Source organism: Sus scrofa, chromosome 14 (genome assembly GCF_054392235.1).
Source record: "Sus scrofa isolate SSC_HxYL_T2T_F1_AM1 chromosome 14, Sscrofa_HxYL_maternal_Yorkshire_Landrace_v2.0, whole genome shotgun sequence".
NCBI classification, from domain to species: Eukaryota; Metazoa; Chordata; class Mammalia; order Artiodactyla; family Suidae; genus Sus; species Sus scrofa.
In genome coordinates this window covers 114,589,781-114,612,619 of record NC_139396.1, presented here as the reverse complement: position 1 = coordinate 114,612,619, position 22,839 = coordinate 114,589,781, and the positions used below count along the sequence as shown (strand labels likewise).

The 22,839-nt window shown below is 34.7% G+C and overlaps 1 protein-coding gene across 7 annotated transcripts in view; it reads right to left on the bottom strand.

Moving 5' to 3' along the window:
• Positions 1-2,114: 2,114 nt before the first annotated feature.
• The window catches only part of IPMK (inositol polyphosphate multikinase), a 45,653-nt gene continuing 24,928 nt past the window's right edge, over positions 2,115-22,839 (bottom strand). For 3 of the 7 annotated variants that reach the window (XR_014827572.1, XR_014827567.1, XR_014827568.1), the window contains exons 4-7: positions 21,201-21,373; positions 9,814-9,895; positions 5,675-7,810; positions 2,115-3,141 (exon numbers count right to left, since the gene is read on the bottom strand). Coding sequence is in view for 2 of the 7 variants with exons in the window: in XM_021073221.2 (XP_020928880.1) it covers positions 7,188-7,810; positions 9,814-9,895; positions 21,201-21,373 (878 nt within the window). In the remaining 5 variants the exon portion in view is untranslated. Of the gene's footprint in view, positions 7,811-9,813; positions 9,896-21,200; positions 21,374-22,839 lie in introns of those variants that run through there. The other 4 variants (XM_021073221.2, XM_021073222.2, XR_014827571.1 and 1 more) reach the window with 3 other exon arrangements.

Sequence of the window (22,839 nt, the reverse complement as noted above, 5' to 3'; positions counted from 1 at the left end):
CAACTCAATTTAAATATATGCATAAAATCTGAACAGACCTTTTATCAAAGAACACACATAAGATAGCTAACAGGCACATGAAAAGATGCTCAACATCACTAATCTGAGAAATACAAATCAAAATTGCAATATCACCTCAAATTTGTCAGAATGGTTATTATCAAAAAGAACACAAATAACAAATGTTCGTAGAATGTAAAGAAAAGCAAACCCTTGTACATCGTTGGTGGGAATATAAATTTATATAGCCACTATGGAAAACAGTATGGAGGTTCCTCAGAAAACTAAAAATCAAACTACCATATGATTCAGTCTAGTCCTGAAGAAAAAAAGATTAATTGGAAAAGATACATATACCACAATGTTCATAAAAGCATTATTTACATTTGCCAAGATATGGAAGCAACCTAAGTATCCATCAACAGATGAATGGATAAAGAAAATGTGGTATATACTGAAATTTTGCCATGTGCAATATGGGTGGACCTGGAGCATGCAATGTTCAGTACAAGTAAGAGAAAGACAAATACCATATGTTACCACTTACATGTGAAGTCCAAACAAAACAAATGACTATAACAAAACAAACAGCCTCACATACACAAAGAACCACCTAGTTACTACCAGTGGGGAGGGAAGGATGGAGGGGCAAGATAGGGATAGGGCATTAAGAGGAACAAAGGACTATTAAAAATAATAAAAATAAACATATTGGGGAGAAGGAATTATAAATTTAGGAGGTAGTGAGTGGGATAGTAATGAGTAATGTCTAGGGTGTCCCCATAAGAATGAGTGGCTGAAGAGGGGGTGAAAACAAAAATCCCAAGTAAGGTGGTTATGGACAGGGTAGGGTGCTGGGAAAATCATCTGTATATACATGCACATCACCAAGAATAACCTCAGAAATTTGGGTGGGGAGTATGACTGTAAGCCAGGTGTTATATTTAGCCCATCACTAGAGGGGCTATGAATAGATTACTGCAATAAGGAGGGAGAGCAGCTACTTGGTAGGAGTTTGCTTTGCTCTGTTTTGAGGAAAGAGACAGAAATAACAATGATTCTGGAAATGACTACAGAACAGCCTAGCACCTCCTGGCCTAAAGTTAGTTATGTGTGAGGAAAACAGTCATCACTTACCTTCAATATCTTCTCCTGAAAATGAAAGAAATTTTGTAATGCCTTTTAAAAGGATTACTATAAATAGTTTAAGAACAATGTGATACTTGCAGCTATTTATAGATCTGTTGTGTGGAAGCTGCAAGTGTTAGCTGCTATTCACAGCCTAAATCAAAAGTATATGAAAATCATATTTCAAAGAGTCAGATACTTGAGCCCTTTGTAAAAAAAGGAAAAAAAAAAGTCTTTACGAAAGCTATAAAAAAAATTAAACAGCTGTGAAAAGCTACATAGCATGTATTTGCATAGTTACTGAGCACGAGTCTGATTAATTATCCTACTTAAGGTTACACAGAATTATAGACCTAGAAACTAGAAATTAGGGATAAACCCACTGACTGCTTTGGCAAAGTTAAGTCCAGAGTGTTAGATCTGTCAGTCACAGCCCCAATAACATTTTCCCACATTTATGTTTTTCTTCTACCAAGTAGTATACATCTTGAAGACAAGTACTAGATCCCTTATTCAACTTTTTTAAATCCGCAAAGCCAAATAGATAAGGGGGAGATATTGGACTGTGCCCTCCATTTTTAATGAATGAATGAAAAAAATAATTGGTCATTAATTAAGTAACTGATTCATGGAATTTCAAATACATGCCAAAATATCTTACCTATTTCTCAAGTTTTTAAATTACATTATACATTTTCACAGCCAAGTCAATTTATTTCTCTTATAGCATACTTCTCCTATGAGGTTGATTCCAAATATTTTAATCCTTAAGATAGAAAAAATAAATATTCATACAAAATAGCTGGACCTATTTTTTTCTTTTCCGTGCTCACGCTTCTACTAACATCCTGTCTTAAATCATCTTTGAATCTCTGATGATTTCCATAGATTTTGGTACATAGTATGTACTCAAATGTTTGTTGAATGAACAAGTTATTTTCAAACTATCATGAGTTTGTTAGCATATTACAATTAAAGAAAAAAGCGCCAATGCAAAACATTTTAATAGGGTGTCAAATATACAGTTATTAGAATTATCTAAATATCACTTATATAAAAATCATTGTATCACATTAGATGATTCTATAAAATAAAAACACAAATCACACATTAACAACAACCCCTGCAGTCCAAGAACACCCCCCATCAATAGTACAAATTACATTTTAAAAAAAGACATTGCTTAGACATTTAAACAAAAGTAACTCTGACTAAATACATTCATCCATCAAGTACAATAAATTTAGCATAGTCACTAAGAACACAATTTTAGGTGCAATATCACATGCTTTCAAAAATCCTCCAGTTCAGCTCCCATAGTAAAGTGTCTTTGTGCACACCGTTTTCATTTATATGCAGGTGCATCATACATCATATTTAAGACTATTTCACTTCATAATCAAATGTGTTAATATATATTGTAAATGAGTATGAGGCCAAAATTTAAGCCCAGTAATGACAAATTTTAACAACTAAAAAACTTTCTTTAGAGTATAATTTTACTAATTTAATTGCATGAATACGATTTCCTCTTACACTATCAAAATAAGTAAAAAAAATTTAAACATTAACGCCAAAAAGATGGAAACTCCAACCTTCCTAAGATGTTAACAAGCATTTTAACAATATAATCATTCTGTAAGACTGAAAGTAATTTCATATCCATTGCCAAATTTAAAATATCAGTGATTTGAAGACTGAGGCCTAAAATATTTGTACTAAGTTGTAAAGTACAATTTTTAAAATGTGTAGCAATTTGCTCATGAATATGTGATGGAATGCTTTTCACAGTAATATTACGTTAAAATACTCTAGGAATTCCCGGCATGGCACAGCGGAAACGAATCCGACTAGGAAACATGAGGTTGCGGGTTCAATTCCTGGCCTCGCTCAGTGGGTTAAGGATCCAGCATTGCCGTGAGCTGTAGTATAGGTCACGGACGAGGCTTGGATCTGGGGTTGCTGTGGCTCTGGTATAGGCCAGCAGCAACAGCTTCAATTAGACCCCCCAGCCTGGGAACCTCCATATGCCGCAGGTATGGCCCTAAAAAAAGACAAAAGACAAAAAAAAAAAAAGAACACTACTCTAAATGAACAGTCTAAGCAAATGTACCTTTCCCAGCAAAAGTGAAAAATTAAGGCCTTTTAATGCTATCCATAAACTCAAATGCCAAAAAGAGGTTACAATACTGCAAAGTATTATTTTTAACCTCGTTAACATACTGTTAGTTGCTTTATCTCAATTACCTTATCTTTACACAAACTCAAATGCTAATTAATTTTATTATCTTTAAATAAATATGTATTTCTCCATATCTCTATTTCAATTAAGCCAGAACCCACCCCATCTAGACAGAATGCTGGAAATGGTCAGGGCTTAGTCTGATTGGTTCATAACTGTATATCCTGGGGTTAAAATAGGCAACATTGCTTGTTTTCCCAAAGTATAGACAACTACCTCTTTACATGACCAAATTAACAATATTTTTTTTTAAACTTAAGTCTAGGCTATGAAGACATTACAGGATGTAACAGAAGGATAACCAAGGCTACAATATATCAAATCAAGGTTAAAGGCACTGGATAAGGAAGATTATTACAAAGCCTTATAAAGAACTTTTAAGCAAATCAAGTTTTAAAGTATCAAATGCCAAAGTACTAAGAGCAAATGGTACCAAAATGATGACAATGCTTTAAATAGTGGCCAAAATTTCAAATAATATTCTTTCATTGTTTTACCATTTTCTTTCATCCTACATCATCTTTTAACATTCCCAATCCTAGAAACAAATGTTTTCAGCTGCATGAAACAAGAAAATTGCAACCGAAATATCTCTGAAAATTAATTCTATCGTAGGTTACATTATAAATTTGATATATAGGTGGTAAGGAGATACGAAGATCATCTTGGACATCATAAGAGTAAATTATAATCATTTTAAAAGTTCTTATTCAGTTGAACACAATCTAAAACCTCACAACAGCAAATTGTAGTGTAAAGAGGGCATAGTAAGTACAATCTTTCTAGATACATAAAGTAATGAATACTGAGTTGAAAATACCACACGCTTCATGTTAAGTCATTTAATATACACATTTTCACAACTGTTTCTTGAAAAACTATTTAGATAAAATATTTAGCATTTATCAATTTTTAATTTATTTGAATCTATGCAACTTCCATCCATATTAAAATATCAATTAATGTAAATACTTTTATTATAAAACTAATATACAATTTAAATTTTTATTAGAGAAATGTTATTCACTATCCACAATTTCTTAAAGTCCTTTCACGAGTGCATTCCCTAAGAAATACACTAAACTCATTGTTTATGTTTCCTAGTGGGGGAAAAAAACTATGATAATCCTATTAACCCAAACTATATCCTTATTATTATTTCTTAAACATTTAAGTGTTTTAAATATGCTTGGTGAACAGTGATCATCCATCCCCACAGTGGTAAATTTCAGCATAATGTTAAATGACTGGACTAGATACTAAAATGGTCACATGTAGATAACACAAACAGATACTTCTTCTGTTACATGTAAGCTTACTTATAAAGTAACATAAAATAGGATTGGATAACAGTGATTAAAAAAAAATGTAAACAAACAGAACCAATGTGAATCCCTTCCCTGAAAAACAAAAGATAAAAGCACTTGTTTTATTAAAACAAAACATTATCTATTGTATCAAAAAAGACATTGATTTTACAAAACTATATTTCCAAATATAGATAAAAGGAAATCTGGAATGGCCAATTCACACTTTATTAAGCTAAAATGCGCAAAGAATCTGATAATACTTCAATTTATTAAATTCATTGTACATAGGCTGATACCATCCCATACAAAAAAAATGTCTTGTTAAGATTCAAAATAGTGTTTAATCATCTGAGCTGAAGAGTTATTGAAGCACTATCCAAATAACAAAAACAACAACAACAAAAGTCTACATTGTAAGAGAAAAAAAAATAAAACTAAAAAAATTTCTAAGACTTGAAATTCAACCCCACCAAAAAAAGCTACAGCAATACCCATTTAGGCAGTTGGGAAAAATACGAAGTCCCTATGGAAAATAGCTACACTGGCTCTAAATAAAAAATTGAAAACAATCAAATTTTGCCGTAACAAATGCATATGAATTTTTAAAGTATTCGGGCTTAATAAATTCACTAAGCACAGAATTCATACAGCTTTTGGTATTCTCTTTGTGCTCAGATATTTGGAAAGTACATTCAGAGAGGGTTTGGAAGCTGAGATAAACACAAAATTGTGATACTTTGCTTCACACCAAAAAAAAAGAAAAAAAAGGAGCATGAATTTAAAAGTTTAATTTGGGGAGTTCCCGTCGTGGCTCAGTGGTTAACGAATCTGACTAGGAACCATGGGGTTGCAGGTTTGATCCCTGGCCTTGCTCAGTGGATTAAAGATCCAGCATTGCCGTGAGCTGTGGTATAGGTCGCAGACGCGGCTCAGATACTGCGTTGCTGTGGCTCTGGCATAGGCTGGCAGCTACAGCTCCGATTAGACCCCTAGCCTGGGAACCTCCACATGTCGTGGGAGCAGCCCAAGAAATGGCAAAAAGACACACAAAAAAATTTTTAAATAAATAAAAGTTTAATTTGGGGGATAAAAAGGGGGAACTGTCTAACAGTTCACAGCTCAAACAATTTTCAGGAATATGGCAAAACTGTTAACTACTTAGATGTTTTATTAGTGAATCAAAGTGCAAATAATGAAAACATAAACATCTGACATTTTTGCAAATTTAATTTCAAAGTTTTAAATGTTTTCAACAACAAATAACTAGTTATTTTTTAAAAGGTGGTGGATGTGAAACACAGATAATACTTACAAACCTAATTTTTCCAAGAAAAATAGCACTGCCCTCATTCCACGAAATTAAATCTCTGACTATGATATAAAATTGTAAGAATGAAAGAGAAGCATGAATTTACATATGCACCAAACTCTGCATGATGCACTGCAGACACACAGAAGTTTTACATTACACATGGTATTTTTGGTAACACTCAGAATGCTGGATGTTGTCCTTCATTGCTTATGAGAATTCTGAGAACACTCTTTAGCAACATATATTCATACCACTGCTTAACTAACTGGGGACATAAAAATACAAGTTATAAGAGAAAAAAACTCTCAAGTTATTTAAAGGAAAAATAATAGCTTTAATCATCCACCTTTTTAAAACTGCAGTCAGAGTAAAGGGTATATTATATGGTTTGTGATATTCGTCACAATGTAGTAAGTATATATTCTAAGTTTCCCATAAATGAAAGATCTTAAAAGAAAAACATTGTTCCCTGCAAATAACTTCCCTCTTCTTCTAACCCTGACAAGATTATCAGTGCCCTTAATTTCAAGACTTTTGTTGTTGTTGTTCGTTTCTAGTATCTTTTTCATGAAGTATGATATTCTGAAATACGTACATAAATGAAAATTAAAGGGAAAATCTTTTGGAATGTAATAATTTTAAATCATTTTACTAAGAAGCACCTTTTGATATGCTGGTCTGAACTTTTAATATAAAACCTCAAGAGTACTTATTTCTGTAGAATTTTCTCCAGTTTTAACAACTTCATACATAGCAATACTAAGGATATCAATCTGTGCTTTCTAGATTTTTGAAACTAGTCTAGTAATGCAGTAAGCTTAGATATGGCTCATTGTCAAAGTTGAGTGGACAGATTTCATGATAAATTGGCTACAGAAAGCTAACTAAACTCATAATGACTGAATAATGGTTTGCATTTTGCTTGAGCCAAATGGATGATGTTTAAGCCATGTACCACCACATTCCCTGCTTAACTTTCCTAAGTTTCTTCATTCTTCATAGATTTCTAATGAACAAATAATTAGTTTTCCTGAGTAAGGTTATAAAAAAGTTAACCCTTCTACCAAAAGTATAAAGACAAATAAAACGTAGACTCACAATACAAATTTTTTACATAGCATTACGAGTGCAGAGATATTAATTGCTGCTCTTCATTATGATTGCCCCGCCCATTTAAAAGACTGCAGCAAAGGATTCAATTGTCTAAAATACTCTGCAGTACAGTAATTAAATGCTTCAGCCCATAAACATATCCCTCATCTACAGTGTTGCTAGGGAACACATGAGCAAAGTCTATCATTCGAACTTCTACTTCTGCAATCTCTTGGCAACCAGTGGGAAGATGGTAGAAAACTTTTTCCAGTTGGGAAAGTACATTTCCATTTAAGTGTTCCTGTGACATGCTTTTCCACCCATTGTCTTGCTCTATATTTTCAACTTTTAACGAAGTCTGACTGTGATGCTTTTTTGAATACATTTTTCTGTGACGAGCATACATTTTGGATAAGCTTTTGCCCACTGAGGCCTCTATTTTTCCATTTGCTGTAGAATTTAACATGTGAAAATTATTATTGTACTCCAGTACATCTGTGTCTGAGAGTTGTCCTTTGGACAAAAACTTTTCTGCCAAAGTTCTGTCATTTGATCTTGTAGTAGTTGGCTGAGATGAACCTTCATAAACAAATAGTAATGAACTTGCATAAAAGTTAAGCTGCTTCTGACTTTCAAACCACTGCAGAATATTCTCAATCTTCTGAATACTGGCAGCAACAGCATCTTTTCTTAAGCAGAATCCATTATGAAAAAAACGAGAGACTCCTATAAAAAGGAAAATATTTGGATTATAATGAAATTAGGAAATAGTTATCATTTGAGAAGTAATCTCAGATACAATTCTTCACTTTTCTCCCATTAGCCCTTGCAATTAAATGTAAAGATAAGAATTCTAGTCAAATACAGAATCTTGGAGTTCAACTTAATTTCTGCAGAAGATGCTCTTACTAGTGAAATATTTTACTCAGACAAAAAAATTTATTACATGTATACTTCTAGTTTAGTGCTCTCTCTATATATTCTCTTAAGTAACAAGATTCCAAATTTGCTTCTTTTGCTATTATGAGGAATTTCATAGTTAAGATTCCTTTTTGTTAGAATCACATTCAAGAACTAATCTAGGGAGTTTCCATCGTGGTGCAGTGGAAATGAATCTGACTAGGAAGCATGAGGTTGAGGGTTTGATCCCTGGCCTTGCTCAGTGAGGTTGCCATGAGCTGTGGTGTAGGCTGTGGAAGTGGCTTGGATCTGGCGTTGCTGTGGCTGTGGTGTAAGCCGGCAGCTGTAGCTCTGAATAAACCCCTAGCCTGGGAACCTCCATGTGCTGCAGGTGCGGTCCTAAAAAGCAAAAAAGAACTAATCTAGAACCCACAGTCAAATCATAATTGCTTTAATGATGCCAAGAGCCCATCACCAAAATACAAAACCATAACTGTACTTAATTTTTTGTTCTCTATAATATAGATTAAATCAATCTTTTCACAAAAGTTAAGCTTGCTTTGGGGACTAGTACTACTTCAAGTTCAATATGTTATTCAAAATTGAGACTTTCACATCTTCTAACCTGTCAGATTAGGCCTCTTTTAAAATTATTTATACATATTTTATTGTATTTGGGAATTTATTGGTATATATTTTTTAATTTTTGTTGTTTCCCAGCTTTGGGACAGAAATTGCTAAAAAATATATTCATATTAAACTGAGAAATATTTTTGTCTTTTTTTTGCTATTTCTTGGGCCGCTCCCATGGCATATGGAGATTCCCAGGCTAGGGGTCGAATCGGAGCTGTAGCCACCGGCCTACACCAGAGCCACAGCAACGCAGGATCTGAGCCGCGTCTGCAACCCACACCACAGCTCACGGCAACGCCGGATCATTAACCCACTGAGCAAGGGCAGGGACCGAACCCGCAACCTCATGGTTCCTAGTCGGATTCGTTAACCACTATGCCACAACGGGAACTCCTGAGAAATACTTTAATAAAGGGCCAATCAATATTATCTTGTTATGGTTAAGTATTTCAGGGCAAATACCAATTGTTAAGAGCAAACACTGGGGATGCTTATTTTGTCTACATGAAATGAAAATTCTTCAAACTTATGTATATGTATGATTGGGTCACTTCGTTGTACAGCAGAAATGGCACAACATTGCAGATCAACTATACTTTAAAAAAATTCTTCAAACTATTTACACTACTCATAAGCTCTTCCCCATCTCAGAGCTAAGAATAAACTTTATTAGAATATTATTTTTGGATATCTACGATATCATTGCTAAATATTTATCTTGACCATAAATATTTTAGAAACATATTATGTTAATATTTATATAAACTACTTGTAATGCCACTTGTTTATTTGGTACATAGTTCCAGAAACTTGTTAAGTTAAACTTGCACATGTAAAACCTTTTTTATTATAGTTAATTTACAATGTTGTGTCCATTTCTGCCGTACAAAGTGACCCAGTCATAAACACACACACACATACATATATATTTTCTTTTTCTCACATTATCCTCCATCACATTAGTCACCACGAGTGACTAGATATAGTTCCCTGTGCTATACAGTTAGCATCTCATTGCTTATCCACTCCAAATCCACTAGTTTGCATCTACTAACCCCAAACACCCAGTCCATCCCACTCCCTTCTCCTCCTCCTTGGCAATCACAAGTCTGTTCTCCATGTCCACATGGAAAATCTTAAATTATTTTGATAACTGTGTAAGTAAAAGCACTGAAGTATGGTTTTTTAATCCTTACCATCCTTTAGAGTTTCTTTTGTTAAGCTTCTTCCATAGTGTTGGTTTTGTGTCTCATAGCTATCAGAATGAACATGGTAAACCTGTCAGAAAAAGCAATGCATATTAAAGACTAATTTGACTACAGGGGATTTATCCTAGCAATGCAAGGATGGTGAAACATGGGAAGATCTACTCATATAACTCATTCTGATGGATTTATGATAAAAAAAAATCATATTGTCATAGCAATGGATGCTAAAAAGGCATTTAGCAAATTTACATGCACTATTGTTGAAAACTCTTTAGGATAGATCAGTATTTCCAATTTGAAAAAAATTAGCTTAATCCACCAAAAGTTAGCATCAAGTTTAAAACAGAAGGAAGCATCTGTCCTAAAATACAAGAAACTTCCACAAAAAAATATGCTACCACAATGTTTTTTATCATCATTATTATCTAATATTGTCCTGGAGTTTCTAGCAAATACAAATAGGTAAGAGAAAGAAATAAAAGGCATAATAATTTGAAAAGTAAAATAAACTTTCATAATATAAACGACAGGTTAGAAAATGAAACAAAAGACTCTATTTACAATTAACAATAAAAAAGAAATAAAACATAGTTATAAACTAAAAAAGACTAAGGTGTAAATAAAGACATCTTTAGAACATTCCTAAGACATATACACAAACACATATCCATGTTCTCAGAGAGCATGATTCAGCATCATAAGAGATATAACTAATCCAGAGGGAGTTCCCATCATGGCACAATGGAAACTAACCCAACTAGTATCCATCCGTGAGGATGTGGGTTTGACCCCTGGCCCCACTCAGTAGGTTAAGGATCCAGCATTGCCTGTGAGCTGTGGTGTAGGACTCCCAGCCTGGAAACTTCCATATGCCACACCTGTGGCCCTAAAAGGGGAAGAAAAAAAAAAAAAGGTAAAACTAATCCAGAAATAAAATGAGACACCAATAATTATTTTCATCATATAAACTAACTTTAAAGTTCATACAGAAAAACAATAGCTAGGAAAAATCCAAATGAGATTAGCAGAGGGACTAAACTTGCATCTTGTCAGATATCAAAACATACTTTATTTATATTTCTTTCATTAAGGGATAAATGACAAGGAGAGATAAATGATAAGTATGATTTTACATATTTAAAGTGTACAATATGATTATCTGGTATACATATACTTTGTGGGATGATTGCTGAGATCAAGAAAATAAACAAATACATCACCCCACATAGTTAACTCATTTTTAGTATGTGTATGTGGTGAGAATGCTTAAGATCTACTCTCAGGAAATTTCAAGTATATAATATTACATTATTAACTATAGTCACCACCTATGGACATTTAGCTCCTCAGAACTTATTCACCTTATAAGTGACTTTGTACCTTCTGACCTACATCTCCCCATTTCCCTCTCCCCCAAGCCTCTGGAAACCTCCATTTTATTCTGTTTCTATGAAGCCAATTTTGTTTAAGGGGTTTCTCTTTTTTGATTCCACATTTAAGTGCTCCCACACAGTATCTGTCTTTCTTTGGCTGGCTTATTCCACTTAGCAAAATGCCCTCATGGTTTCATCCATGGCAGGATTTCCTTCTTTCTTGTGGCTCAAAAATATTCCATTGTTTTGATAAAGAATCCATCTTCTTAGGAGTGCAGATATCTCTTCAAGACAGTAATTCCATTAAAATATATTTTAGAATCAAAAATGTAAGAGAAGTTTACATGTGATAATGGTATTGTAAACTAGTAGAAAAAGATAACTAAGTGATATTATAAGAATTACTTAGTGATCTGGAAAAAAAATAAGTTGTATTTATAACTTACAGCAGGATAAATGTTAAATACATTGAAGATCAAAGTGAACAAAACAAAATGATAAAAGTGCCTCTCCCGCAAAGATGGAATTATTCTTAGCTAACTGATAATTAAGGAAGGCATTTCTAACTCAAACTCAGAAATTTGCATCATATACTTTTTTTTTAATGTTCAGTGTTTTTGCTATGAAGAAGTCAAAAGACAAACAGAAAAGGTAATTTAAAGGTACTTGAAGAGTTCACAGAAATCAAACAGCTCTCAAAGATACCAGGTACAGAGCCTTCCCCAAAATTATGGCAACCAAAAATGTCTGCAGACATTGCCAATGACTCCATAGGGAACAAAATTGCTCCTGATTCAAAACCATTGCTCTATATCAGGCAGGCTGCCAATAACTACCACAATTATAAACCCATATAAGCTCAGCAATTCCCCTCTAGGAACTTATCCCATAAATACCCTAGCACTCTGGTGGAATGAGGTAGGTCCTGGTTACTCATTTGAAACATTATTTGCAATAGCAAAAGATTGGAAACATTCAAAGGATCCATCAAAGTGAGCCAGTTAAATTATAATACTGTGCCACTACAGAAAAATCTCTGTATGTTTAAATGGGAAAAAAGCAAGATACAGAACAGTGTTCAGAATAAGTTTTGCAATGAAAGAATACATATATGCGGTGTTTACTTGTATATGTTTAAAATATCCCTGGAAGGACACTTAGGGGGAAAAAAAAAACTATAACATAGTATCCTGTGTGGGGGGTGACTTCTCACTCTATATATTTCTAAACTCTTGGAGTTTGAACCATACAACAATGTATATCATCAATTTTAAGTATTTTTAAGAAACATTAAGAATATATTGCTTTAGGAGTTCCTGTGGTAGCACAGTAGTAACGAACCCGACTAGAATCCATGGGGATGCAAGTCTGATCCCTGGCCTTGCTCAGTGGGTTAAGGATCTGGTGCTGCCATGAGCTGTGGTGTAGGTCGCAGACATGCCTCGGATCTGGCATTGCTGTGGCTGTGACATAGGCGGCAGCTACGGTTCAGATTCACACTCTAGCTAGGAACCTTCATATGCCGCAGGTGTAGCCCTAAAAAGGAACAAAAGGCGGGGGGGGAATGTATTGCTTTAAAAAGATACATGCACCTATACTTTCATAGCAACACTATTCACAACAGCCAAGACATGGAAGCAATGGAAATGTCCATAAACAGATGAATGGATTAAGAAGATATGGTACATATCTAGAATGGAATACTACTCAGTTATAAAAAAGAATGAAATAATGCCATTTGCAGCAACATGGATGCAACTAAAGATTACCATACTGAGTGAAGTAAGTCAGAAAAAGAAAGGCAAATACCATTTGATACTGCTTACATGTGGAATCTAAAATACGGCATAAATGAACCTATCTACAAAACAGGAATAGATTCACACAGAGAACAGACTTGTAGTTGCCAAGGGGGAGGGACAAGGAGTGGGATGGACTAGGAATTTGAGATTAGCAGATGAAACTACTACATTTAGAATGGGTAAGCAATGAGGTCCTACTGTATAGCACAGGGGACTATATCTGGTCTCTTGGGATAGACCATGATGGAAGAGAATATAAGAAAGGGAATACACGTATGACCAGGTCATTTTACGGTATAGCAGAAATTGGCACAACACTGTAAATCAAATACACTTGAACATAATTTTTTTATTTTAAAAAAGGAATATATTGCTTTAGATACTGATATTTGGTAAATCTCATTCTGATATGGCTAATTACCATCTACCTCAAATGCTCCACTTTATTCAAAAAGTTCAAAACAGAATTGTGTTCTTACACACACTTACTGCCTATTAAAGAAATATAATTTATCCTGAACCAAGTGTTACAATGAATGGAAGAAAGCATTTTGTAAATACCAAAATTACATTTGACTGGAGGAAAACCTATTTTTATAAGAACAGTTAATCATCCAAAATGGGTTTTAAAAAACCACAACATTCGCGTTCTCTATACACAGAAATGTTTTTAAAAGGATTTTCAAAGTGACAGAGATATCAGCTACTGCTACCTGGCAATCATATGGCAATATATAAATGTATCAAATCAACATGTTATATAACTCAAATATACACCATGTTATATGTCATTTATGTTGCAGTAAAAAAGGATGAAACTGGAAGTTGCCTTGTGGTGCAGCAGGTTCAGGATCTGGTGTTGCTGCAGCTGTGGCGCAGGTCGCAAACTGTTGTGCAGGTTTGATCCCTGGCCCAGGAACTTCCACGTCATGGACATAGCCAAAAAAAAAAAATTAAAGTTGCATTTAAAAAAAAAAAAAGGATGAAATTAAGAAAATAATCTGAATAAATATATTAAACACAAAAAAATGAGAAGAATTTTCAAATATCCAATCACATAAACTACAAACTAGGAAATGTACCCCCAAAAGAAGATTTTCAAAACTGTCACCATGCTACTATTCAGGGATGTGTTATCTGAGATAAATTAAATTTTTTTTGAAAAAATCTAAATTTCATATATAGACCAAAGCTAAATAGTTTCAATGGGGCTCCTTTATTGATATTTTCCTCTTCCTCTACTTACTTTTTATTTACTTATTATTGAAGTATAGTTAATTTACAATGTTGCATTTGTTTCAAGTGCCTCTATTTACTTCTATTTTACCAGTTAAGGCTAAAATGGAAAGAGATCTGAGAATTTCTCCAGTCTCTACCCAACCCCTAGTCTTGGTCAGTTGCAAACATGTATGTAAATCAAAAGTTATAGTATCACCTTAAAAATACCTAAATAGGTAGCAAAAATGGTAAATTTTTTTATTAATGGAAAGGAAAGCTGGAGGACATGAGGAGGACAGAATGACAAGGAAAAAAAAAAAAAAAAAGGTCCAGCACATCCTGGATAATATTTCACCATATGAGTTGCTTATTTTGCATGAACTCGGCATATTCGTGGCACAGTAAGTTAAGGATCAGGCGTTGTCATTGCAGTGACCCAGGTTGCTGCTGTGTTGTGGGTTCCTGGGAACTTCTACACAACACAGATGTGGCCCCCCCCCCAAAAAAAAGAAAGAAAACCAAAACATACATATACATGAACTCATGTCAAGAGCAAACCAACTCAAATATCTTTAGCAAAACACATTTCCTATTAAATCAATTCCTATTAATGGGAAAGAGAAATTTGAAGGATTACTGTCATATACTATTAGAGAGAAAAGAGATATACAAAGAGTCTGATTTTTAGACAATGTGATCAATAAAGATCAAAAGAGAAGAATCTTTTCCCCCAGTAATTACGAATCAGTACTTAAGATATGTGACTTTTCCCCTAAGGGTAATACATATTTCTTTGTTGAAAATTTAAGTTATTGCCAAAAACATACTGGAACATCTAAAAAATTATCTAAAATCTTAAATTACCTATTTTAAAGAAATTTCAGGTGAATTTCTACAAATTGTGTTTCAATTACTTGTGGTTAATAAATATAATAAATCCCTCTAGTTACAGCAGGTTTTCAGAATCAATACAAAATGGGAAAATTTAAACAACCATGTACGCAATAGTTTACCCATAAGGATGCTACTTCAATAAAACAGTAAATCCCAGAGAAACTGCTAATATATTAACTTCTCTGATATTTTAAGTCTGACACTTTAAGCTAATACACATATACCCCACTTAGCTATATGTATAGTATGCTCCAGTCAACTTACGTACTCTCTTATTTCATGATATGCTCTTCTTCTTCTTGGTTTTCTAAGTATTATTTTCCCTGTGAGCTCAAAATGCTATCCCCAAGTCACTCTATCCCCCTCCTCCCTTGACTCTTATGTTCCTATTCTGCTCTCTTTTATAACACAGATCTTGATAAATCTTGTCATTAAACCAAAGGGAGTCATTATCTACACCACCTTGGGAACAAGGAAATAAAAATGTAATTGCTGATATTCATTTAAAAATAAAGAATACCTAAATCAGCATTTCTTCAACCCACCAAACCTCTTCTACTGTTGGTCAAACATAAGAGGAAAAATATTTTAAAACTGTTATGTTTGATAAACTTCAGTCTATTCAGTAATATCAAGGGTTTTATGTTGTTTTAAATTTTTTTTTTTTTTTGTCTTTTTTCTATTTCTTAGGCCGCTCCCACGGCATATGGAGGTTCCCAGGCTAGGAGTCCAATCAGACCTGTAGCCGCCAGCCTACACCAGAGCCACAGCAATGCCAGATCCGAGCCGCGTCTGTGACCTACACCACAGCTCACGGCAACACCGGATCCTTAACCCCCTGAGCAAGGCCAGGGATCGAACCAGCAACCTCATGGTTCCTAGTCGGATTCATTAACCACTGGGCCACGATGGGAACTCTGGAAATGTTTTTTTTTTTTTTTTTTTTTTTTTTTCCGTCTTTTTGCTGTTTCTTGGGCCTCTCCCGCGGCATATGGAGGTTCCCAGGCTAGGGGTCGAATCAGAGCTGTAGCCTCCGGCCTATGCCAGAGCCACAGCAACGTGGAATCCGAGCCGCGTCTGCAACCTACACTACAGCTCACGGCAACGCCGGACCCACTGAGCAAGGACAGGGACCGAACCCACAACCTCTTGGTTCCTAGTCGGATTCATTAACCACTGCGCCACGACGGGAATTCCTATGTTGTTTTAATTTAAAGGCATGACTGTCTTAGAGGAAAATTCTTAAATTTGGAACATCGATTCTAAAATTATCCAAGTCTATCTTTATTAGTCTATAAACCCTTTGTGATTAAAAAGTTTAATGAATTTAACACCTACAAAAGAAATAAACTATTTGAAAAAATTAAAATTCAAGGTATGTCTCCCAATTTTAGTATTCTAGAATTATAATTAAACCTATATTCACATTATCACTCTCACTTATTATTTCATACTTCAATCTTATCTCTTCTCAGATAAGTAAACAACAGGTAATTGTAAACTAACTACTATAGAAAGGAAACTATGAGAACAAAAATAGGGGAACCCAAATTGATCTACACATCCAACATAATTCCTAACAAAATTTCAGCTGACACTTCTCCACACAAAGTGACAAGTTGATCCTAAAATTCATGTGAGGCTGAAGGGACCCAGAATAGTCAAAATAATCTTGGAGAAGAACAATGAAGTTGGAAGTCTGACAATTGATGGTTTCAAAATTCACTCCAAAGTTACATTAAATCAAGACAGAGTGGTTCTGAAAAAATATCTTCAATGAGCTATGACTTCATACCTGTTAGAATGGCCATTATTAAAAAGGCAAAAAATAACAAGAGAATTTGGAGAAAAGGGAACCTCTGAGTACTACTGGTAGGAATGTAAACTGGTGCGGCAACTATGGAAAACAGTATGGAAATTCTTTAAAATCTTAAAAATACACAGCACTGGGAACTGTATCTAGTCACTTATGATGTAGCATGATAATGTGAGAAAAAAGAATGTATACATGTACATGTAACTGGGTCACCTTGCTATATAGTACAAAATTGACAGAACACTGTAAACCAGCTATAATGGAAAAAAATTAAAATCATTATAAAAAAAATAGAACCACTATTATGATCCTGCAACTGTACTCCTGGGTATATATCCAAGGAAATGGAAACAGGATTATCATGTATATATCTGCACTCCCTGTTCAATGCTAAATGAAATAAGCCAGCTAAAGAAAGACAAATACCGCATAGTACCACTTATATATGAAAGCCAAAAAAACAAAACAAACTTATAGAAAAGTGGTTACCAAGGGCTGGGAGGAGGTGGGGGAAATAGGAAGAGGTTGGTAAAAGAGTATAATCCTCCAGTTATAAGATGAATAAAGCCTGAGGATCTAATGTAAAATATGGTGACTAAATTGATAACACTGTATTGCATAACTAAAATTTGCTGAGAGAAAAGAACTTAAATGTTCTCACACATACAAATAAAAGATATGTGAGATGACAGACGTGTAAATTAATTAGATGAAGGGAGTCCTTTCACAATGTGTTAAGTGTATCAAATCACCACAATGTACACTTTAAACATCTTACAATTTTATGTCAATTATACCTCAATAGAGCTGAAGAAAAAAAAGAGACAGTGCTGTTCTGGCATAAAGATAGACAATATGGGTCAATAGAACAGAACTGAGAGTCCAGAAATAAACTCTCATATTATGGTCAATTTATTTTCAACAAGGGCGTCAAGAGCATTCATTGGGGGAAAGATGGCACTGGGACGACTGGATATTCACAGGCAAAAAAATAAAGTGTGACTCCCTTTTTCAAACCACACACAAAAAAACTAACTTAAAATGTACATGTATCTCAGTGTAAGATTTTCAACTATAGAAGAAAAATAGGAGTAGATCTTCATGACTTTAGGTTAGGCAATGGTTTCTTATTGACCAAGAAACTATTGTGACACCTGGGCCCTTTCCTCCTGGAACGCATTTCTTAGGCCGTGACCTTCAAAACGAAAAATGCTGACCATGGACCGTGGATCTTTGATTGAAGATCCTGGCCTATACTTTTTTCCTAATGCCAGCCAGGGCATACATTTTCGCCACAGCGGAAAAAGCATCCACAAAAGGGACGGGTGAGTGAATACGGTAATGCAGTATAATCCTCCCTCCCCCTTTTAAGGGTAATAATTAAAGTAATCATGTTGAGAGTTCCTGCTGTGGCACAGAGGATTGATCGATGGCATCTCTGCATCACCAGGACACAGGTCCAATTACCCGCCTGGCACAGTGGGTTAAAAGGATCCAGTGTTGCCACAGCTGCGATTCGGATCTGATCCCTGGCACAGGAATTCCATATAACCTGGGGCCAGACAATGCATACTTACATACTGACCTAAATATATAAATAATTGACAGAAAAAGCAATGTTGTCACTGCCTGGGTGGTGGGGGGGACAAAATAAAATAATATACATAAAAAAATAAGAGAGACTTCTCTGGGAGTTCTCACAGTGGGTTAAGGATCCAGCGCTGCTGCAGCTGTGGCACAGGCTGCAGCTGTAGCTGCAGCTCAGATTCAAAATCCCTGTCCCAGGAACTATGCCACAGGTATGGCAAAAAAAAAAAAAAAAAAGAGAGAGAGACTAGTCTGGAGAGGAATCATTTTTATAATGAGACTCAGGTGCCTGGGAATTAAGATCAATAGGATTGACAGATGGCTCTGAGAGGTGATGGTACCATAAGGTTTCTCCCTCATACAACTGGATGTATGATGATGCCATTTATTGACACAGAGAATAATAAAAGATTTGCTGCTACTATTGTGGTTGTTACTCTGCAAGAGGGATGTATGTCAGCTTTTTACATATTAGTCCCAGATGTCTTTAATTTATCTAAGTAAAATGTTTAATAGGCTGTTAGCTATATAGATTAGATCAAAGGAAAACCAGAGGCTAAAGATATAAGTTTGAGTTATCAGTTTAAGTGAAACTAAACCGATGAAAACAAAAGACACGGCTTAAGTAGAAATAAAAGAGAGGGAGACAGTAAAATAAAACTAAGCAGAATGCCTCAATATTTAAAGAATAAATAGAGGGAAATGACGTTAATGAAGAAGACTGCAAAGTGGTCTTAGGAAAAAAACAGGAGAGGGTATAGAACACACAAAAAAAATGTTTCAAGGAAAACCTAGTCAGTGCTGAAGGCTGCTTTTCAAAGTGAAGAGGAGTAATTAAAAATGCTATTTGAATTCAGTGACATGGAGATGTCATTAGGGACCTTAGTGAAGAGCCAACTGAGTGGCATGATGGAGCTGAAGCCAGATTGGAATGGGCTGAAGAGTATTGAGTGGGAAATAAGGCAACAGAAACAACTATAATTAGTTTGGTTGCAAAGGGGGAAACAAGTTAATTCCACTGCTAGAAAGCAGAGCAAGATAAGGATGGGTTTTGACTTTTTTTTTAATATAGAGGGATTTGAACATATATTAAATAAAAAGGAAAACAAAGCTACAGAGAAAAGTTGAAGATACAAAAAAGACATGAAAATCAACAGTATTAGGCTCCTGAAGAAGTAGGAGGGAATGAGACCCAGAGAACATAGGGAAGTACTGTCCTTGGAAGGATGAAAAATTCCTCAATGTGACAGGAAAGAATAAAGAGGAAATGAAAGCACTTGCAGGTTAGGTATGTACATCTGTTAGCAGGAAATTAAAAGAAATCCTGGATGATGGCTTATTTTTCTAAAGCAGAAGACAGTTATCTGCTAAAAGAGAAGGAAAGTGGGAGGGTGAGAGATTTGAAAACAGTAAACATTTAAACAGCTGCCCAGTCAGATTCCTGTGGGATGTTTATTCCTTGTTTTACCATTATTCCATTATCACTTTCCCCTTTACTATATACTCACATTTAATTAGAGTTTTCCAAAATGAAATAACTTATCAACAATTTCTTTGGTTTTATTTACAATCAGAATACCAAAGTCAATTATGCTGTAATAACTATCACATTAATTCATTTATAATGCTTCCGACTAACTCTCCTGTTTAAAACTCAAAAGGAAGACTATATATCACCTTACATGATGAACTGCAAAACTATTCATCATGCTTACATAGAAGCAATAATTTATCATATATACAAATTTTACTTCCACGCATGCAGAAGGGATACCATTTGTTTAGAAGGTTTTATTCCACATTACTTAACTGTGGCATCTGTTTGCAAAGATGGCCTCAACATCCTTGTACACGCTGCCATTTATACTGTTGATTTTTCTATTCCCACCATCAGTGAGTCTGTTTCTCCTCCCGATCAGTATGGACTGGCCCTGTGATAGACTTCAACCTAATAAAACCCCATAGAAGTGACAGAAAGTGACTTCCTAAGCTAGATTTCAAGAGCTCTTGTAGCTCTCACTCTTGCCTTCCTAGAATGTAGTAGTACATAAAAAAGCTCCAGTTAGCCTTCTGGATGTTAAGGGACCACATGAGAAAAACCCAGCCAACAGCTGGTATCTACTCCTAGACATGAGAGTGAGGTCATTCAGGCCACCCAGTCCCCGCTGAGCCATCAGATGAGTGCAGCCACGAGACGGGCCCTGGATGAGATCAGCAGAGCTGCCCATCTGAGCCCAACTCATATTGCCAATCCACAAAGACATGAGTAAAGAAAGCAAGTTTTAAATCAGTCTGAAACAATGACCTAATTTTTAATTTCCCTTTTCTTTTTTAAATATATATAAAAATTACTGAATATATAAACTTAGCACTTTTCTTATGGGAAAATCATAAATAATATCACATTCACATATCATGTTATTTATTTTGCACTAAACTTAAATCTTTAAAAAACAAAATTACCAGAATCCGAGCCTTGAGGTTCAGCCATTCATTAATCATGTACTATGCAGAAGAATAACTTCAGGCACTGCCCATATGCCAGTGAACAAAAGAAATAAAAATCTCTGCCCACATTAGGGAGTTACAGATAACCTAATTTCAAAATATACATGACATCTATAATATTCAAAAAAAAGAACATGTAATGAGAAATGTGTATATTATACTAATAATTACTCTTACCCTCATGCCAAGCACCAAGAACCCAATCTCTTCCATTAATGGGTACTTGCTGACCTGTTGCTGAATCTTCTCAGATGAAGCAAAAGGATCATAGCTTTTTCGCCCTATCTTTACATCCATTATACAGGGCTTATTAAATTTATGGGTCACATCTTCCAGTTTTAAGTATAAATCTGTTATCAAAGAAAAATTGGTAATAACAAAACATATTACTACTCAAGTAACTGCCAAGGGAAAAAAAAAAAAAAAAAAGAAAATCTTTAAAACTAAGAAAAAAAAATCCAGAGTCAACAATTATTACTACTCCACCTAAAGAAAAAAAAACAACTGAACAACAAATTTATAACAGATATAACTATCACAGAGAAACTCTTGCAGGAGGTGGAATGAGTAATATTCAACCATAAGCAAAAGATGCGAATTAGATATAAGGCATCCAAGGACATTAAAGAGGCAATGAAAATAGACAAACATAGAAAACAAACAGATTTACCAAAGGGGAAAGAGGGGCAGGAGGGATAAATGAGTCTGGGATTAAAATATACACAGTACTATATATAAAACAGATAACCAACAAGGACCTACTATATAGCAATATTCTGTAATAACTTATAATGGGAAAAGAATCTGAAAAAAAAATGTATATATAACTGAATCACTTTGCTGTACACCCAAAACTAACACAACATTGTAGATCAACTATACTTCAATTAAAATAAAAAAGGCAATGAGATTATTTTAAAAGCTGTCCCATATACCTTCCTCTTTCGAATATAATTTATGGCATCAATGCCTCGGCACAGATATCTAAGTATTTTAATAATGTTTAAAATCTTCAATGAAAATTAGTAATAAGAATAAAACCTCCCACAAAGGATACAGGACAACAAGCATGGTTAAAAAAGGTAAATAAATCCAAATGATGGTCACAGTACAAATATATGTTCTAGTCTTACTAATCCCAAAGGAAAACAAGTATCTTGCATTTTAGAACACAAAAATTCCTCAGAAGTTCATTTGTAAATAACTTTAGCATCCTGTACATATCTTCCCCCCAAAACTATTATAAATGGAGATTTGAGTAAAAAAATATATATATAAATACCCCAGTTATCATACACTGTAGCTGGCCTACTTACAGTTTTAGCTTGAAAACAAGGGTCCACGTGCACTGAAGGAAAGAAGGAAGGAAAGAAATTCTCCCCCCCTCCTTGGTGAATGAATCTTCCCCAAAAGAGTTCTGAATTAGATGATAATTTTCAGTTATGAATGTAATAAGCATTTCACTTGAAAACTTTCCCTCAAAGATAGAAGTGATTATATTTTCTATTTATCAAAGTAATAAGGTTTTACTTTTTTATTTTTCTTCTTTTTTGGCTGCCCAAGGCACATGGAGTTCCTGGGCCGGGATCAGATCCCAGCCGCAGTTGCAACCTAAGCTGCAGCTATGGCAATGCTGGATCCTTTATGCCAGGCCAGGGATCCAACCTGCATCCTGGCACTGCAGAGACGATGATGCCCACCCCCCATTGTGCCACAGCCGAAACTGCTACTTATTTAAATAAAATAAATTTATTTAAGTAAATTGTATCCCTAGTCAAAGGAAGATGGGGAGTGGGAGGATTAAAACTGTGTAGAA